Genomic DNA, 17,524 nt, shown 5'->3' with positions numbered 1-17,524 from the left:
TCCTGCACTTGAATAGACAAATTCACACAAAAAGTACGTCAACATGTCCGTCTTGATGAATATACTAGCAGACATATACTGTTATGTGAACCTTAAGTGAACTTATACGGTCAAGAAAGACAACTCACAGTATCAGTGTAGGCCTACTGAATTAGCTCTGAATTGAATAGCTTTTGCAACTTTATTACGGATTAATCTTAATTTATACAGTCAAATATGCAATGTTATTTTACATTTGATTATCTTATTCAATTTCTGTACCTGAAAACTAATGTTAGTCCTACTTGAAAAGCATAGTTTATTTTATTAGTATCTTTGCTCCATTGTTTTTATTTGTGCTTTTGCTTGTGGTCAGATTATTTGTTCTTATTTTCTTTATTTTATATGACAGTGTACAGTCTTTTTTTCCATGAACATAGCACATACCGAAACCGTGACCCTAAAACCGTGATACAAACTGAACCGTGAGCTATTTGAACCGTTGCACCCCTACTTCTAACGTGCATTTGAAAAAGCAACACGTGTCAAACATCTTTCCAAACATGAGAAGCATTTATGAACTTTCTTTGTCCAACAACCGACAACATTTAATAACATGTTTTTACTCCAAACTCACTTCAGAATGACAGTTGAGTATCCTTCTGTGAGATGATGTGGCTTCTTAGTACTGTCTTAAACAGAATTAGGCAGTTGTGCGTTTATCAGTCACGTTTAATCAAAGCTTTTCAATCTTCTGGTTATGAGCTACAGATAGTATGCTGCCCGATAGGGATTTCCTTGTGTTAATGTACTTCTGAGTGCATATCTGCAGGCATATTTGGCATGTCTGCTTTAATGTTGTCAAAAGTACCGACTATTTTACAACATGTTTTTGTAGCCAATCACAGACATATTTGATGACCGCGTGAGTACAATGGCCACTCCGAGGCGTTTACGATTACGCTTAACAGCACACACACAGTGTCAAATTTTTAAATTGATGTCAATTTGATGTCAATTTGGTACCAAAGTTGGTACTTTTGACAACACTAGTCTGCGTGAGATGCCCTCTGGTGTTCAGATGGAGCAGCGTTCACTACCGATCAGCCGTGCTGCACTGACAAGCTGCGCATTAAATAATTGCAGCCTTTGCCAAATCGCGTGCAGTTTCATTGTGATTAATTGTGATGTTTCACTGGTACATTTGAACCACTGACCCAACAAGGTGGGTAGAAAATATCCTTAGCATTGGGGCTGCTGAAGGTTTATTCTTTTTCTAATCCGATCGAGAGAACATGTACACAGTTGATCGGACTGAAAACTGAAACTGAAAGGACTGCACTGCGCAATGACGCAAGCCTTGATTATACACTAGTTCAGACTAGGGATGGGCATGATTAATCGACGATCGATTATTGATCATTAAGAATTTCGTCGATCACGTTAATTTGTTATCGATTATCATTAAACTTATGCTGCTGCGTTGCGTAGTGTGAGTGGAAAGTGAACGTGCTCCCCGGGCTGGTCAAGTTAGCGCGGAGGTACCTGTGCATCCCGGCAACGTCAGTCCCCTCAGAGCGGGTGTTTTCAGCGGCTGGACTGAAGCCTTGTTAACACTCGACGCGTCCGCACGAGCGCGAAGGTGAGCGCGGCAAAAATGACGTCATTGCGGTATTCGGTGTTTCACAGGCGAGCTCGTCGAGTATAAACGCCTCGTCTGTTTGGGGAGGTGCGTGCGCAATCTGTGGAGACTCGCGCTGCAGAGCCAGGCGAAAGTGTAAACGAGGCTTGACGGTCAGGTTGCGGTCGCATCTGACCTCAGATCATGTCATCAACATGCTTATCTTTCTCAACAAAAATCAGTAGACTGGTGTAAAAGTTGTATGTGAGTTGCTAGTTATTTTTATGAGGCTTTGTTAAGTAGCCTAGCCTAATTGATTGTTACAGTAGGTAGGCTAATCTCTCTCACCCTCTTTCTCGACTCCGTTCTTGGATAGTTTTGAGTTACATTTTGACAAAACCTGTCAGATCTAAGTATTATTATGTTTTTGGTTAAGTTATTGTTTAACATGATTTTTTTTATTATTTATTATTTTGGAACTAACGAGGGTCTCTGTATAAGAACGCCAACTCGCAGCTGCAGGTTCCGTTGCTTTCGAGCACCGCAGCGCATATATCTTCAAGTTTAGCCTAACCGAACGTCCAGTTTTACTGCCACAAGTTGATCATCTTGTAATAAAGATCTAATCGAGGAAAAACGCGCTGTATTTTTGTATTTTCATTGCATTTTTAATTTATAAAAAGTATATAATATAAAAATAAATAATGAATTTGAATATAAAAATATTAATGATTAATCGATAGTCGATCGTTAATTCTCCCGACGATCGACTAAGAAAATTTAATCGAATGCCCATCCCTAGTTCAGACACGTACACGGATAGCACGGACGTGTATTACTTGTACACTGGGAACATTCCCTCCACAAATTATTGCACATCTGGCTGTCTGTATGTTGTTTTAACGACGGATTGTAGAGGTGCGGGGCTTCTTTACATAGCCTTTCTTCAAATTCGGCATCCATGTTTTTCCAGCGCATGCGCAGTTGGTGCTTTTGTAGCATAGTGACCGCGTGGTAAAAAAATGTGAGACATGCGGATGTCCGCAAAGAGCCTCCGCATACACCCTCCGATGACAATTTTTAAGTCACGATGACCCTAGCGCTCTCGCGCACGTGGAACGTATAACACTAGTTGTAGAAATAGCGTAATGACATATGGCATTCGTAACAAGCTGTTCTTCCTGTTGAATAAAGTGTCATATAAATGAGAATCCCGTCATTCTAAAATTCTCCTTTCACTTCTTCAGGGTCTGAATAAAGAGAACATAAAGAACAAAGTAGGAGAATGGTTATTTTGCGCATACAGCAGGAAACTATATTTGTGCGGTGTGCGTATGTCAAAAAAAACTATCCCGATTTAAAGCTTGACATAAACGCATACATCACCCCGATCACTTGTTTAGTGTTCATGTAAACACTAGGCCTACATTCAGATTCATCAATCGGAATGAATTCAGGGTGTCATCAACCCTCAACAACGTCCCTCAGCAACATGCGTTTTGGTTGTTGCGCACTCTTTTTTTCTGTTTTCTGAAGCAACTCTGAGCACTTTTCATATTCTTTATCCTGGCTGAAGCCCTTTTGTTTCAATCTATAAGCATAATAATCGGCCGATAGTTTAAAGTTAAGGATAATAATAAGTTGAGAGTCTTATGTTTATTTGACGGTGATTTCACAAGTCTTGTTTGTATGAAGGCTAAATACAAATAAAAAGTGAACATTAATTTATTTGTACCATTTTTATTTCTAAAATATAATATAATTTTATAGGAGGACGTTTCATAGACTTTCATAGTTTTCCAGCAGTTTGTAGGTACAGACATCCGTTATGGGCGTTATTATTCGTTTTTCTGAGGCTTTTATATTATTCATAGCGATATCGCAAAATATCGTATCAACCGAAACTAAGAAATATATCACGATATAAATTTTGGCCATATTGTCCAGCCTTTTATTGAACACTTATCTAACTCTTGTTATCGTTTTATCGAGGAAAATTAATTATATAGCCTAGCGATAATTATCGTTATATCACCCAGCCATACTTGACCACTATTAGATCGACATTTCAGCGGTGTGTTACTGTATACGTATTGTGTCGCGTCATGCTGTGAACAGGACTGATACAAAAGCATTAGGAAGTGAGGAGTTCTCTGTAAAAAGAAACTGCTGTATGAAACTCCCTCTGGCTGCAGTCTTTTAACCAGGCTTATCCCTCTCTCCCGGGAGGACCAAGAGCCAACATGGATGCCCAGCACATTCCCACTGACACAAAATGGCAGTGCAAAGATCAGTAGTGTTATCAGGCCAGGACATAAACAGGACTGCAGGGGAGGTTTATCATTAGAGTTCGTAATGGTGGCAGACGGGAGAAGGTGAGGCTATTTCGGGTAGCCTCCGACTCAGTGGATGTGTTTCAAGAGTGCTAAATAATCAATTTATACTTCAAAAACACCACATCTGGGAGATACAGCTACAGTAAACAGATGCAGCTTAATAACATCACCCAGGCTTGATCAATTAAATTACATTTTCACATCTTAGACAGAAAGCAATGACAGATGACATAATTCAAACACAAAAACCATGTATAAGTAAAGCATTTAGTGGTTAATCCTCAATGCTGCCTCTTGCTCTTTGTCCTTTTTGCACTCTCTGGTGAAGAGGCATCATTTCCTTGACATTCTGCACGGGTCTCCTGCTCTCAGGCCCCTGCACAAGCACCCAGGTGAACCCTTACAATGCAGGGATGTCATTTTAGCTTTCTGCTCTTCACAGGCACAGTCAGTGTCCACCTGTTTCTGACACACACTTATGCTGTCAATTAAAAACTCCTACTTTGGGTTTTATGCTATCACTTCATTTCACACACACACACACACACACACACACACACACACACACACATAGTATATATATATATATATATATATATACACGCACACACATATATTGATTATTGAAAACTTGTATAATTTATATTTGCATTGCTACACCAGTGCTTGTTCACAATATCAATTCTTGCAGTTAAACAGCTCTTGAGGGTTTCTCACCTAAACATCTCCCCGGGGGAATATCACTTATCTTTAGTCTCTTTGCAATGAAAACAACACATGCAAAAGCAACAGCATGGAAAGAGTACAGTGAAATGATCTCATTTAGGTCTGCTGACAGACAAACACATTAGTATTAGGATGCAATGCTCAGTGACAGGATGAAAGGTCAGCTGTGCAGACTGACACAACTTGACAACTGGCCAACAACTCCAATAATATCCTAAATGCCATATGTGTGGAAGTGGACAACACCTTAAAAAAGGCACAACGCCAAAACTTGCACCCATTACAGAAAGACCAAGCCCAAACTGTTAAGAGTAACTACATGTGTGATACATTTAATGTACTTTAATACACATGTGCATAGAAACATACAATGCCGGAAAAAGTAACTTTCAAAAACAATTGTGACTTAACTTTTTTTTCTTAACAAAAGGAAGGGTAGAAAACAAAACCATTTGCGCGACCCTGTTTGCCATCATGAACCAGAGTCTCCAAGTCTCACTCCTGCTCACTAAAACCTCAAATCTAACCTCAAAACTAAATCGTTAGTTTACAGTGTAATCTAAAAATGGGATATCATATTGCCAAATTTCATAATGCATACAAGTTCTAAAACAGTGAATTACCAGTTGACGTTTTCTTTATTTCTTATTTTGACTGGCTGGAGCTCATTCTGAGCAGTTGCACTGTAGTACAGTATGAGCTTATGATGCTAGGTTAATTAGCCAAGCTAAGCTAACCAGCTAAGAAGCTAAATGCTAGTTAGCCAGTCAGAGGCCACTTTACACAATTCATTTTGACAGCACAAGCTAGGCGGCTAACTAGCCAAGAAACCAACACGCTAGCATGCTAATGGGCTAACATGCTTGTCAGCCAATACCGCGCTAGCTAATTAGCAATAATGCTGTCCAGCTAAAAAGCTAACCCAACCGCAGCCTGCTAACCTCATACTGTAACTCGTAATCCAAGTCGGTCGAGTAATTGTAAGCTAATTTTAACCCCATAAACGGAACCTTCAACCAAAGTCCTTTTACTATCCAAAACTAGAAACTTATGAGAACAAAACAAGCACACTTTACCTTCTTTGGCTGGTGCGAGCGGCGCGCCGTGTGTGTGTGGAAGCAGCGCCGGGGACGCGCTCGAGAGCCGCTGCTGCTGCTGGAGCCAAGATGGCGTCCCCTCCAAACTTCCACTGTTACTTTGCGCACTCATCGAGCCACTTTTAGAGAATCATAGAGCAAAACACCAATCAGCTGTCCACGCAAAACACATCAGACAAAATGTAGGAGGTTAAATGAATGATGTTGGGGGGTTTTTTCATCGGGGGAGGAGGGACTGTCAACACTTGGGACAGACACAAACCTTCATCGCCCTCTGCAGTGCGTCTAGAAGCGCCTACTGCTACTGAAGAGGATCAAGATGAAATGAAGAATTGAAGCTGCTCTCTCTCTCTGTCGAAACACTATCGCGATACTTGACACTCATCCCATGGAAATTAGCTGGGGGGAGAGACTTGGGGGCCACTTTAGAAATTACTGTCCCATCGGTCTAAACATCATATCCATCACACATGCTATGTCGTGTAAATACACAGCCCGGCCAAAAAAGTCGTTGTTTGAATTTAAATAGGCAGATGCTTAAAAGTCTATGATTGGATCATTATTACAGTGATTATTATGTTTCTAGCATGTTATATGTTTGCCAACAGTTCTTCTAACCCATAATTGACGGAGTGTGTAGCTTTTCATTTCTTAAACAATCATGTAGGAAGACACATCATGGTCATATTCCAGGATGACAATTTCAGGATTCATCAGACTCAAACTGTGAAAGAATGGTTGGGAGGAGCATGAAGAATCATTTTCACACACGAATTGGCACCTTAAATTGAAAGTCTTTGAGATGTGCAGGAGGAGACTTACTGAGTGCTGGACTCTTGCATCAAGATCTTGACCAAAAATGCATGCACCTCTTAATGGAAATAACATCACAACATTTATTTACACTCTTAAGCATTTGCCTATTCAAATCGAAACAGCGACTTTTTTTTTGATAAGGCAGTGTAGATGGCTATAACTATCAACCTATGACATAGATTCACTTCAAATCAGTGTAAAAACGAAAGTACATGCGATCTCATGCAATGCAATTTGTAACATGTAATAAATGTATATATAGGCCTACTGACATTGTATACTTATACATCTAATAATTATCATGACTAAAGCAAATTTGAGAAATAAATATCATATAAACTTTTTTAAATCAAATTTATTTCTTTGGAAACCAATTTGCCAACACAAACATGTAAAACAATAATATTCAATGTACATCTCAAACAATTCTATAAAAAGCTTGAGCAAATACATGTTTAAAGATCAAATAAAATGATTGGCCCTTCAGTGAGAATTAACAGTTTGTTGTAATAATAGTAAAACAGCGTAGCAGTAGACAATATTCTTGAATGAAAAATCAAACACCTTTTTCCTTAAATCATATTATTATTTGATGACATGCAATGGTAAAATGGTCTTTCAAACTTTCAGAACTCTGGTAAATATCTAACAATGCAAAGACAATGCATTCATTACAAAATTTGAGCTATTGACAAAGGACAATAGTGGCACATCAGAAGTTAAAAGAAACACAAGAATTGCTTTCTTGATGTTTTTATAGTCTCATCTCCATCATTTACTATACTTGAGGTCTGTCACAAAGGTAATGTCCTTTAAAATCTTGATAAGTCTTTCAGTAGCTGAATTTGTGTAGGGCTCAGTGTGCTAGACAGATGCTGAAATCAGATAAGGCTTCCGGTACTTGCTTTGCATCCACACTCTGTGCATTACCACCTTCTTTCCTCTGTTTACCTGCAGTCTTCTGTCTTCCAAATTCTGAATCTCCTCCAAACCAGCATTAGAAAACAAATGATGAACCTCATCTGGAGAGATCAAGAGATTCAGCATGAATAGGTGTTTATGCGAGCCAAAACTGCATGGAATGCAAAAATAATATGTAAGGACAAAATCTGCTGAAAAGGTTCTACCTTTTGTGAAGAAATACACACAGGTTCCGTCCTGTCGCGTATAGAAGTTTTCAGACAAACACTGACCTGTGGAAAGTGGATTAGTGGTAATGCACTGTTATTCAAGAATCGATGACAATCGAGTTTTGATGCTGTTTTGTTAAATCTATGAGAAAATAAATTCATATTTTTAACAAATTAAAAATTTAGGACAGTCAAAATATTAATCTTCTTTTTTTGTTATAATTAGAGGCTTAACACATTCAGTTGTTTTTTAAGGAAAGAAAAATGAATGTGTTGTGTATTCACTGTGTTGTATATTGTATTGACGATTTGGATATCAATTAAAACTGAATCACTGTAGTAATGGACTTTGTAATAATATTAATTACAATACTAAATTATATCCACACGGTTAAATCAACATGTTTCTGATTTAGTGAAGATAAAAGGGTACACGAGATAATACTAATGTGACTGAGCATGAGAAAAAACGTGTGTATTTACAGTATGTGTGTATGTGCACACCTCCATACAATGAAACTGGTTTAATGTGCATTTTAAATAGAATACAAAGAGAGGCCTCTGTATCAGTGTTTTTTTTTTACATTCACAGCTAACACATGACATATTAGGTAATGAAAAGACTGAGCCAGAGTTTAATGAGTCAACAGAGACAATCACCTTTTTTAAATCGTAGTTGTGACAGATCATATCTGCCGTAGTCTCTGAACAGCATTATTCCTCCAGGCTTCAGCTGTCCAGCCAAACTCTTCACCACCCCTTGAGCTCTGCGGGACGAAAGCTGAAGGGTTAAAGTGTTTTAAGCAGATTCATATTTAGATAATAACAGAGATGCTATTAGGCTTCCAAATGGTATCACATGAGTTTGAATAGAATAGCAATTTCTCCATATAATTTGCATAGAGAAATTTTTAGGGTGCTTTTTTTTATCCTTTATGAATCTTGACAGCCTGAGTTGCCAGTATCAACTAAATAATGAATTTGGAATGACATAAGGGTGAATAAATGATGACAGAATTTGCTTTTTTTAAATATATATATATATATATATATGTATGAAGAGGAACAAGTGGAAACATTAGTTCAACATCTATGAACTGACTAGAAACACTTTGCTAATGCAAACAAAAGAGAAAAGATACTAGTCTATGGTCCGGCATGTTTCATGTTTGCACTCAATTCCCTTTGCAAAAAGCCATAGATACTCCAGAGCTGTGCTGAAATATGTAAACTGACAATCTCAAACACTCAATTTTCCATAACATTGCTCAAGAGCTGTCATGAACCTGTTTAATGTTGAAGACATTATAGATAATGTCTAAAGCTACAACACTGGCTTTAACAATAAATAATCATGTTTTGACTTAACCTGCCACATAAATCTATGGACTGTTAAATGTTAAGTTTGTATATTATTAACGCTTCTAAATACCTTAAAAATGTAGGTGGTTTAATGATAAAATAAAAACCTGCTTGCAATGCTTTTCTCATGCTATTTAAGGTATATGAAATATTCCACAGATATTAAATATAGTTGTGATAGGTGGATTTGGCTGAAGGGTATAACAGTGAGGTGTGTGTGCGTGTGTGTGACCTTTATTACCGTGCTGGGTGGATGGCTGAGAGCACAAAGACCACCAGAATAATGTCCAAACTCTCAGGGGGGAAGGGAAATGGGGACGTTGAGTCACAAATGTCCCGAACGAAAGCATGGCACACCATAGGGTCATAGTCTGGGTGCTCCTGCAAGGGAAAACGTGCAATTGGCTGAAGTTTTGGTGAGGCATTTTTAACGACTGCCTCGGTGGACATTTTTTCATACTAATACAATTAACAAACATTATGAGATCATTTATTTGCATATGAAAGCTGTTGACACTTTGGGAATCCCTTTAATCACATTTCAAATAGACTAAATAAAATTACTTTTAAGGTGAATCCCATAATGAGATGTCCAGGTCGTATTTCATCCCAGAATCAAAAGGAAAACAAGCATACAAATGAAGTATATGAAGACCTGTATTAAAAACAAAACTAGCATTTAAATTGAGTACCACAATGATATATCCAATTGTACTTTATATATTGTATATATTAAAAATATATATTTTTTTAAATTCAAAATTAATTATTAAAATATTGAAGAACATTTCCATACATTTATTTTAAGTTCCATGAATTCCTCTTGGTTTAACACATAAAATAACTGCTTTCTATTTGAAAATGTAATGTAAAATGTAATTAATTCAAATTAATTTTCAGCCTCATTATTCTCCAGTCTTCAGTCTCACATGATCCTTCAGAAATCATTCTAATATGCTGATTTGCTGCTCAAGAAACATTTATGATTTTTATCAAGTCATATTGAGGGTCCAGAACACCACAGAGACTCTAATCGGTGGCTCTTTTGACTTGAACCAACACCCAAGCACCACGGCTGTGAGTTTTGCGCAGGCAAATTCAAATTTTCTTCACAAAATGTAAAGATATTAGTTTTTATACAAGAATAAAATTCAAAGTGTATATACAGCACTCTATGCTGTGGATGGCACTTCCCCCGCCATTCAATATGTTCCTCTGCTGGCATTCGATGAAGGTCTCTGCATACCAAAAAGCATCAGGCACCAGGAGACAGAGCCAAACTCCCACACCACTGATCAGCCGTCACTTATATGGATGGAGAACAGGATATGTTGCCCTCCCCATCTTTATCAATTCTCAGAGGCTTTCACTAATGTATATCTGGGATGTGTGTGTGGGCTCTGCTTGATGGAAAGGTGGCAGGTGTAATTATGCGCTGAGAAGCAGAGACATGTCACTGTGATTTACCTGGATGAGCTCAACAGCTCGAGATGAGAAGTCACAGCAGTACAGAAACGCCTTGCTGCCCCTAAAAATACACAAATATGCCTGCATTTACTTGCTACTCCCAATTAGTGTTTCTATTACTTTTTGATTATCTTCTCCTAATCTGACTTAATATGTATGGGGAAATGCAGTCAGCTTTTGCTTTGAGGTCACCCAGTTAGGGCTTATTTTAACTATTAATGACCTGAACATTACTGACTCTACAATATTCTGCTTATTACGGTTACTACACTTATTACATGGAAAATATTGACATACAATACAGATTTTATTGCATTACAGTTCCTCACACGAAACTATTGTATGGCTTCAGAAGACTTAGAGCATGAGATCTACACAGCTGTTCAAATGTTTGGGTCAGTGAGATTTTATTAAAATAATGGATTAAATTGATTAAAAGTGTCAGTAAAACCATTTATAATGTTAAAAAAAAGATTTCTACTTCAAAATAAACCCTGTTCTTTGGAAGTTTCTATTTGTCAAATAATCAAGAAAAAAATTTTCATGGTTTTCACCAAAAATCATTAAACAGCACAACTGTAATAATAATAATAAATGCACAATCAGAATATCAACATATTAGAATGATTTCTGAAGGATCACGTGACAACGAAGACTGGAGTAATGATGCTGGAAATTCAGCTTTGATCACAGAAATAAATAAATAGAAAATTATAATAATAATAATTCACAATATTACAGTTTTTACTATATTTTTAATCAAATAAATGCAGCCTTGGTGAACATAAGAGACTTCTTTTCTAAAACATTTCCAACAACATCTTACTGACCCCAAACTTTTAAATGGTAGTGTATTTCACAGTGCTATTTGTCCTTTGCTAGAGGAACTGAAAGAGAAACTTCTACATAATTTCTCCGAGTAATAAAAATGAGCAACATAAAGCAGATGCTCTTACCTGATGGTGCTGATGATGGGAAACACACTGTTACCAACACCACAGCCCACCTGCATAAACACACATCAAAATCACATAAACTTAACGCCGATTCACACAAAGATCGATAATTATATTAGTGTCCACACAACACACGCTATCGTTCTGTCATCCTAAGCATGCTGTCTGCTGTTTTAAATGCTCAAGCGGGTGGATTCTGATTGGCTATCAATGTTTTTTATCATTTATCATATGAATAAAAATAGTTCTGAAAGTGATTCTAATGATACGGTTTCTCACTCGAGCTGTATTTCTGACCATTACCGCCCGCTCCGCAATGTGTGTGTTCCTCTCCCGCCCACACCCGCAAATATTCTGTTACAGCTTGAAGAAATTGTGCAAAATTACAGAAAAATTAGGGCTATGCTAAACATTCAGAAGCATTGCGTTTTATTAAACTGACCATAAGATAAAGTGATGCTGGCACCACAAATGACGAACACATTCGGCCAGCTTTTTATTAGCCTTATAAAACTCTATCAACTGTTAAAACAGAACATCACAACTAATTAGCATTATGGCCCTTGGTGTGAATGAGCCTTCCTAAATTATTTAACACATCAGAAATGATTATTTGGTAATAAAGAACTGCGGTAACACCTCTAGTATCCTAAAAGCAGCATGTTGTCCAGGGAATGTGTCCATTTCACTGGTTAATGTGCTAGAACCGCAGGGCTGGTGCTTTTCTCCGTTTCCAAACTCCGTTCCCAGACTTCCCATATACATCCCTGCAGCGTCTGGAGGGAGAAGCTCTGGGAACTCAGTGAAGAGCCAATTCCGGTTTCTGAAGAACTTGCTCTGGTGCATCTCATAAAATCGGTCCCAATATTTGTGAGCTTCTCTGTCATATTTTGCTGACGGGAGAGACAACAACAGGGAATCAAAACTAGAAAAACAAGCTGGCAACCACTAATGAGTTTTGAATACTTACATTGCTCTTCTACAGGAATCTTCTCTTTCGAGTTCTCCTCTGCTTTCTGCTGGGCTTTCTCTCTCTCTTCTTCCGTCCACTGCACATGATCCCTGAGGCACAGTACACAGTATGAACATTCATTTCACCCAACTGTTCTTTTTCAGTTTTTGCAAATATGATTCAAATTTTATAGTTCCCCCAAAAATGAAAATTCAGTCATCATTTACTCACCTGATGTCATTCCAAACCCCTAAGAATTCCATTCATCTTTAGAACACAAATGAAGATCTTTTCAATAAAATCTGAGAGCTTTCTGTCCCTCCATTGATAGCTACACATCTACCACTTTGACGCTTCAAACACGTTCATAAAGAGATCTTAAAAATAATCAATATGAATTAAGCGGTTTAGTCCAAATTTTCTTAAGAGACTCAGTTGCTTTATAAGATGAACAGATTTAATTTAGGCTTTTACCCAAATTTAAACATTCATCAACACATCAGATTTGGTAAATGGATCGCTCAAACATGTTCGCTTGATGTGTGAGAACCAGGAGATTCATTTCTCATGTTATGCAGCATGTTTAAACTTCCACAAGAACCAATGAGGTTTATTCTAGTATTACGCAGCACGTTTGAGCTTCAGTAAGAACCAATGAGGTTCATTTTTGTGTTACGCAGCACGTTTGAACTTCCACAAGAACCAATGAGGTTCATTCTCGTGTTAGGCAGCATGTTTGAACTTCCACAAGAACCAATGAGGTTCATTCTCGTATTACGCAGCACGTTTGAGCTCCTGCAAGAACCAATTAGGTTCATTCTCGTGTTACGCAGCACGTTTGAGCTTCAGCAAGAACCAATGAGGTTCACTCTCGTGATCCACAACACATTTGAGCTTCAGCAAGAACCAATGAGATTCATTCTCGTGTTACACAGCATGTTTAAACTTCTGCAAGAACCAATGAGGTTAATTCTCGTGTTACACAGCATGTTTAAACTTCTGCAAGAACCAATGAGGTTCATTCTCGTGTCACGCAGCACGTTTGAGCTTCAGCAAGAACCAATGAGATTCATTCTCGTGTTACACAGCATGTTTAAACTTCTGCAAGAACCAATTAGGTTCATTTTCGTGTTGCGCAGCACACTTGAGCTTCAGCAAGAACCAATGATGTTCATTCTGGTGTTACGCAGCAATTTTGAGCTTTTGCAAGAACCAATGAGGTTCATTCTTGTGTTACGCAGCACGTTTGAGCTTCAGCAAGAACCAATGAGGTTCATTCTCATGTTACGCAGCAATTTTGAGCTTTTGCAAGAATCAATGAGGTTCATTCTTGTGTTACGTAGCACGTTTGAGCTTCTGCAAAAACCAATGAGGTTCAAAAGTTCAATATCGTGTTACATAGCAAGTTTGAGCTTCCACAAGAACCAATGAGGATCATTCTCGTGTTACGCAGCACGTTTGAGCTTAAGCAAGAACCAATGAGGTTCATTCTCGTGTTAAACAGCACGTTTGAACTTCCGCAAAAACCAATGAGGTTCATTCTCGTGATCCGCGGCATGTTTGAACTTCCGCAAGAACCAATGAGGTTCATTCTCGTGATCAGCAGCATGTTTGAACTTCCGCAAGAACCAATGAGGTCCATTCTCATCTTACACAGCACATTTGAAGTTTTGCAAGAACCAATGAGGTTCATTCTTGTGTTATGCAGCACGTTTGAGCTTCTGCAAGAACCAATGAGGTTCATTTTCGTGTTACGCAGCACGTTTGAGCTTCTGCAAGAACCAATGAGGTTCATCATCGTGTTACGCAGCACGTTTGAACTTCCGCAAGAACCAGTGAGGTTCATTCTAGTAATACGCAGCATCTTTGTACTTCCAAAAGAACCAGTGAGGTTCATTCTCGTGTTACGCAGCACGTTTGAACTGCCGCAAGAACCAATGAGGTTCATTCTCATGTTACGCAGCAATTTTGGGCTACAGCAAGAACCAATGAGGTCCATTCTCATGTTACGCAGCACATTTGAGCTTTTAAAATAACCAATGAGGTTCATTCTCGTGTTACGCAGCACGCTTGAGCTTCAGCAAGGACCAATGAGGTTCATTCTCGTGATCCGCAGCACGTTTGAGCTTCAGCAAAAACAAATGAGGTCAATTCTTGTGTTACGCAGCACATTTCAGCTTTTCCAATAACCAATGAGCTTCATTCTCATGTTACGCAGCACGTTTGAGCTTCCGCAAGAACCAAAGAGGATCATTCTCATGTTAAACAGCACGTTTGAGCTTCCGCAAGAACCAATGGGGTTAATTCTCGTGTTACGCAGCACGCTTGAGCTTTCACAAGAACCAATGAGGTTAATTCTTGTGTTACGCAGCACGTTTGAGCTTCTGCACAAACCAATGAGGTTCATTCTTGTTACGCACCACGTTCGAACTTCCAAAAGAACCACTGAGGTTCATTCTCATGTTACGCAGCAATTTTGAGCTTTTGCAAGAACCAATGAGGTTCATTGTTGTGTTACGCAGCACGTTTGAGCTTCTGCAAAAACCAATGAGGTTCATTCTCGTGTTATGCAGCACGTTTGAGCTTCAGCAAGTACCAATGAGGTTCATTCTCGTGATACGCAGCACGTTTGAGCTTCAGCAAGAACCAATGAGGTTCATTCTCATGTTAAACAGCAAGTTTGAGCTTCCGCAAGAACCAATGAGGTTCATTCTCGCATTACGCAGCACGCTTGTGCTTTAGCAAGAACCAATGAGGTTCATTCTCGTGATCCGCAGCACGTTTGAGCTCCAGCAAGAACCAATGAGGTTCATTATCGTGTTACACAGCACGTTTGAACTTCCGCATGAACCAATCGAGGTTCATTCTCGTGATCCGCAGCACGTTTGAACTTCTGCAAGAACCAATGAAGTTCACTATCGTGTTACACAGCAAGTTTGAGCTTCCACATGAACCAATGAGGTGCATTCTCGTGTTACGCAGCACATTTGAGCTTCAGCAAGAACCAATGAGGTTCATTCTCGTATTAAACAGCACGTTTGAACTTCCGCAAGAACCAATGAGGTTCATTCTCGTGATCCGCAGCATGTTTGAACTTCCGCAAGAACCAATGAGGTTCATTCTCGTGATCCGCAGCATGTTTGAACTTCCGCAAGAACCCATGAGGTCCATTCTCATGTTACGCAGCACATTTGAGCTTTTGCAAGAACCAATGAGGTTCATTCTTGTGTTATGCAGCACGCTTGTGCTTCTGCAAGAACCAATTAGGTCAATTTTCGTGTTACGCAGCACGTTTGAGCTTCTGCAAGAACCAATGAGGTTCATTATCGTGTTACGCAGCACGTTTGAACTTCCGCAAGAACCAGATACCCCTTTTCCACCAAAGCATTTTGAGAGCCGGTTTGGAGCCGGTGCCTGCGCGCGAACCAGTCCTTTGTGTTTCGACAGCCAAAGAACCGGTTCTCGGCCAGGAAAACTGGTTCCAAAGTGGCACCAACTCTTTGCTGGACTAGAACCGTTCTTTTACCACGTCATGCTTACATCGGGGGCTGGGGGTGGGTTTAGATGTGTTCTAAACATCTTTTCTGACCATAATATAGGATCGCAAAGCCAGGAGAAACATTTGCAGAAACACGATGTAGTCCGCCATTGTAATTGTTATGCTTGAAGTTGGCACAAGCATATCTAGTATTTTTTTATTCAAAACATTATGTAAGCAAAGAAGAAAACAGTCACAAGATAGAACAAATAAATGGAAAGAAAAAAAAGACACAAGACAGGGTTATATAACTAATCAGAAAAGATTACATATTAAAGGAAAAGATTAAAAGACTTACATATTTCAATTGTTTTTAAAGCCTTTTTGGTTCACGAGTTAGAGATAATCCCAAAGTAATGTTGTAGGTTTGCAAGCGTTTCTAGCTAAGATGTATGGAGACGTACACAGTGACGTAACAACGTCATTCACTGGGCGCTCTAGTCAGTGGGGAAACAAACAGTTTCTGAGAAGGTTCGCAAGTTAAACCAATTCCGAACCAACTTTGAACCAGCACCAGTTCCGAACCAGTTCTTTTTTGGTGGAAAAGGGGTAAATGAGGTTCATTCTCGTGATACGCAGCATGTTTGTACTTCCAAAAGAACCAGTGAGGTTCATTCTCGTTTTACACAGCATGTTTGAACTCCAGCAAGAACCAATGGGGTTCATTCTCATGTTACGCAGCAATTTTGCGCTTCAGAAAGAACCAATGAGGTGCATTCTCATGTTACGCAGCACATTTGAGCTTTTACAAGAACCAATGAGGTTCATTCTCATGTTACGAAGCACGCTTGAGCTTCAGCACGTACCGATGAGGTTCATTCTCATGTTAAACAGTAAATTTGAGCTCCCGCAAGAACCAATGAGGTTCATTCTCATGTTACGCAGCACGCTTGAGCTTCCGCAAGAACCAATGAGGTCAATTCTTGTGTTACGCAGCACGTTTGAGCTTCTGCAAGAACCAATGAGGTTAATTCTTGTGTTACGCAGCACATTTGAGCTTTTGCAAGAACCAATGAGGTTCATTCTCATGTTACGTAGCACGTTTGAGCTTCCGCAAGAACCAATGAGGTTAATTCTCATGTTAAACAGCAAGTTTGAGCTTCCGCAAGAACCAGTGAGGTTCATTCTCGCATTACGCAGCACGCTTGAGCTTTAGCAAGAACCAATTAGGTTCATTCTCGTGTTACACAGCACGCTTGAGCTTCCGCAAGAACCAATAAGGTCAATTCTTGTGTTACGCAGCACGTTTGAGCTTCCGCAAGAACCAATGAGGTCAATTCTTGTGTTACACAGCACGTTTGAGCTTACGCAAGGACCAAAGAGGATCATTCTCATGTTACGCAGCACGTTTGAGCTTCAGCAAGAACCAATGAGGTTCATTCTCATGTTAAACAGCAAGTTTGAGCTTCCGCGAGAACCAATGAGATTCATTCTTTTGTTACGCAGTACGCTTGAGCTTCCGCAAGAACCAATGAGGTCAATTCTTGTGTTACGCAGCACGTTTGAGCTTCTGCAAGAACCAATGAGGTTCATTCTCGTGTTAC

The 17,524-nt window shown here is 39.1% G+C and overlaps 2 protein-coding genes across 10 annotated transcripts in view; both read right to left on the bottom strand.

Annotated features, from left to right (window-relative positions):
- Positions 1-6,114, bottom strand: part of tlk1a (tousled-like kinase 1a) — a 47,672-nt gene extending 41,558 nt beyond the window's left edge. For 3 of the 8 annotated variants that reach the window (XM_077215141.1, XM_077215144.1, XM_077215149.1), the window contains exons 1-2: positions 6,022-6,113; positions 5,739-5,878 (exon numbers count right to left, since the gene is read on the bottom strand). In XM_077215141.1, the coding sequence (XP_077071256.1) occupies positions 5,739-5,871 (133 nt within the window). In that variant the 5' untranslated portion in view covers positions 5,872-5,878; positions 6,022-6,113. Of the gene's footprint in view, positions 1-5,738 lie in introns of all 8 variants that reach the window. The other 5 variants (XM_077215145.1, XM_077215143.1, XM_077215142.1 and 2 more) reach the window with 5 other exon arrangements.
- A 527-nt stretch (positions 6,115-6,641) lies between these two features.
- The window catches only part of mettl8 (methyltransferase 8, methylcytidine), a 24,455-nt gene continuing 13,572 nt past the window's right edge, over positions 6,642-17,524 (bottom strand). Inside the window, exons 3-10 of one of the 2 annotated variants that reach the window (XM_077216714.1) lie at positions 12,461-12,552; positions 12,130-12,383; positions 11,491-11,540; positions 10,535-10,595; positions 9,309-9,448; positions 8,366-8,472; positions 7,703-7,768; positions 6,642-7,597 (exon numbers count right to left, since the gene is read on the bottom strand). In XM_077216714.1, the coding sequence (XP_077072829.1) occupies positions 7,440-7,597; positions 7,703-7,768; positions 8,366-8,472; positions 9,309-9,448; positions 10,535-10,595; positions 11,491-11,540; positions 12,130-12,383; positions 12,461-12,552 (928 nt within the window). In that variant the 3' untranslated portion in view covers positions 6,642-7,439. The remainder of the gene's footprint in view (positions 7,598-7,702; positions 7,769-8,365; positions 8,473-9,308; positions 9,449-10,534; positions 10,596-11,490; positions 11,541-12,129; positions 12,384-12,460; positions 12,553-17,524) is intronic. The other variant, XM_077216715.1, reaches the window with a different exon arrangement.

Source organism: Siphateles boraxobius, unplaced genomic scaffold (genome assembly GCF_051911475.1).
Source record: "Siphateles boraxobius isolate OS27281-9 unplaced genomic scaffold, OSU_SipBor_1 7, whole genome shotgun sequence".
NCBI lineage: Eukaryota > Metazoa > Chordata > Actinopteri > Cypriniformes > Leuciscidae > Siphateles > Siphateles boraxobius.
Note: the sequence above shows the minus strand (reverse complement) of the source record. Positions and strands in the feature narration are given on the sequence as shown.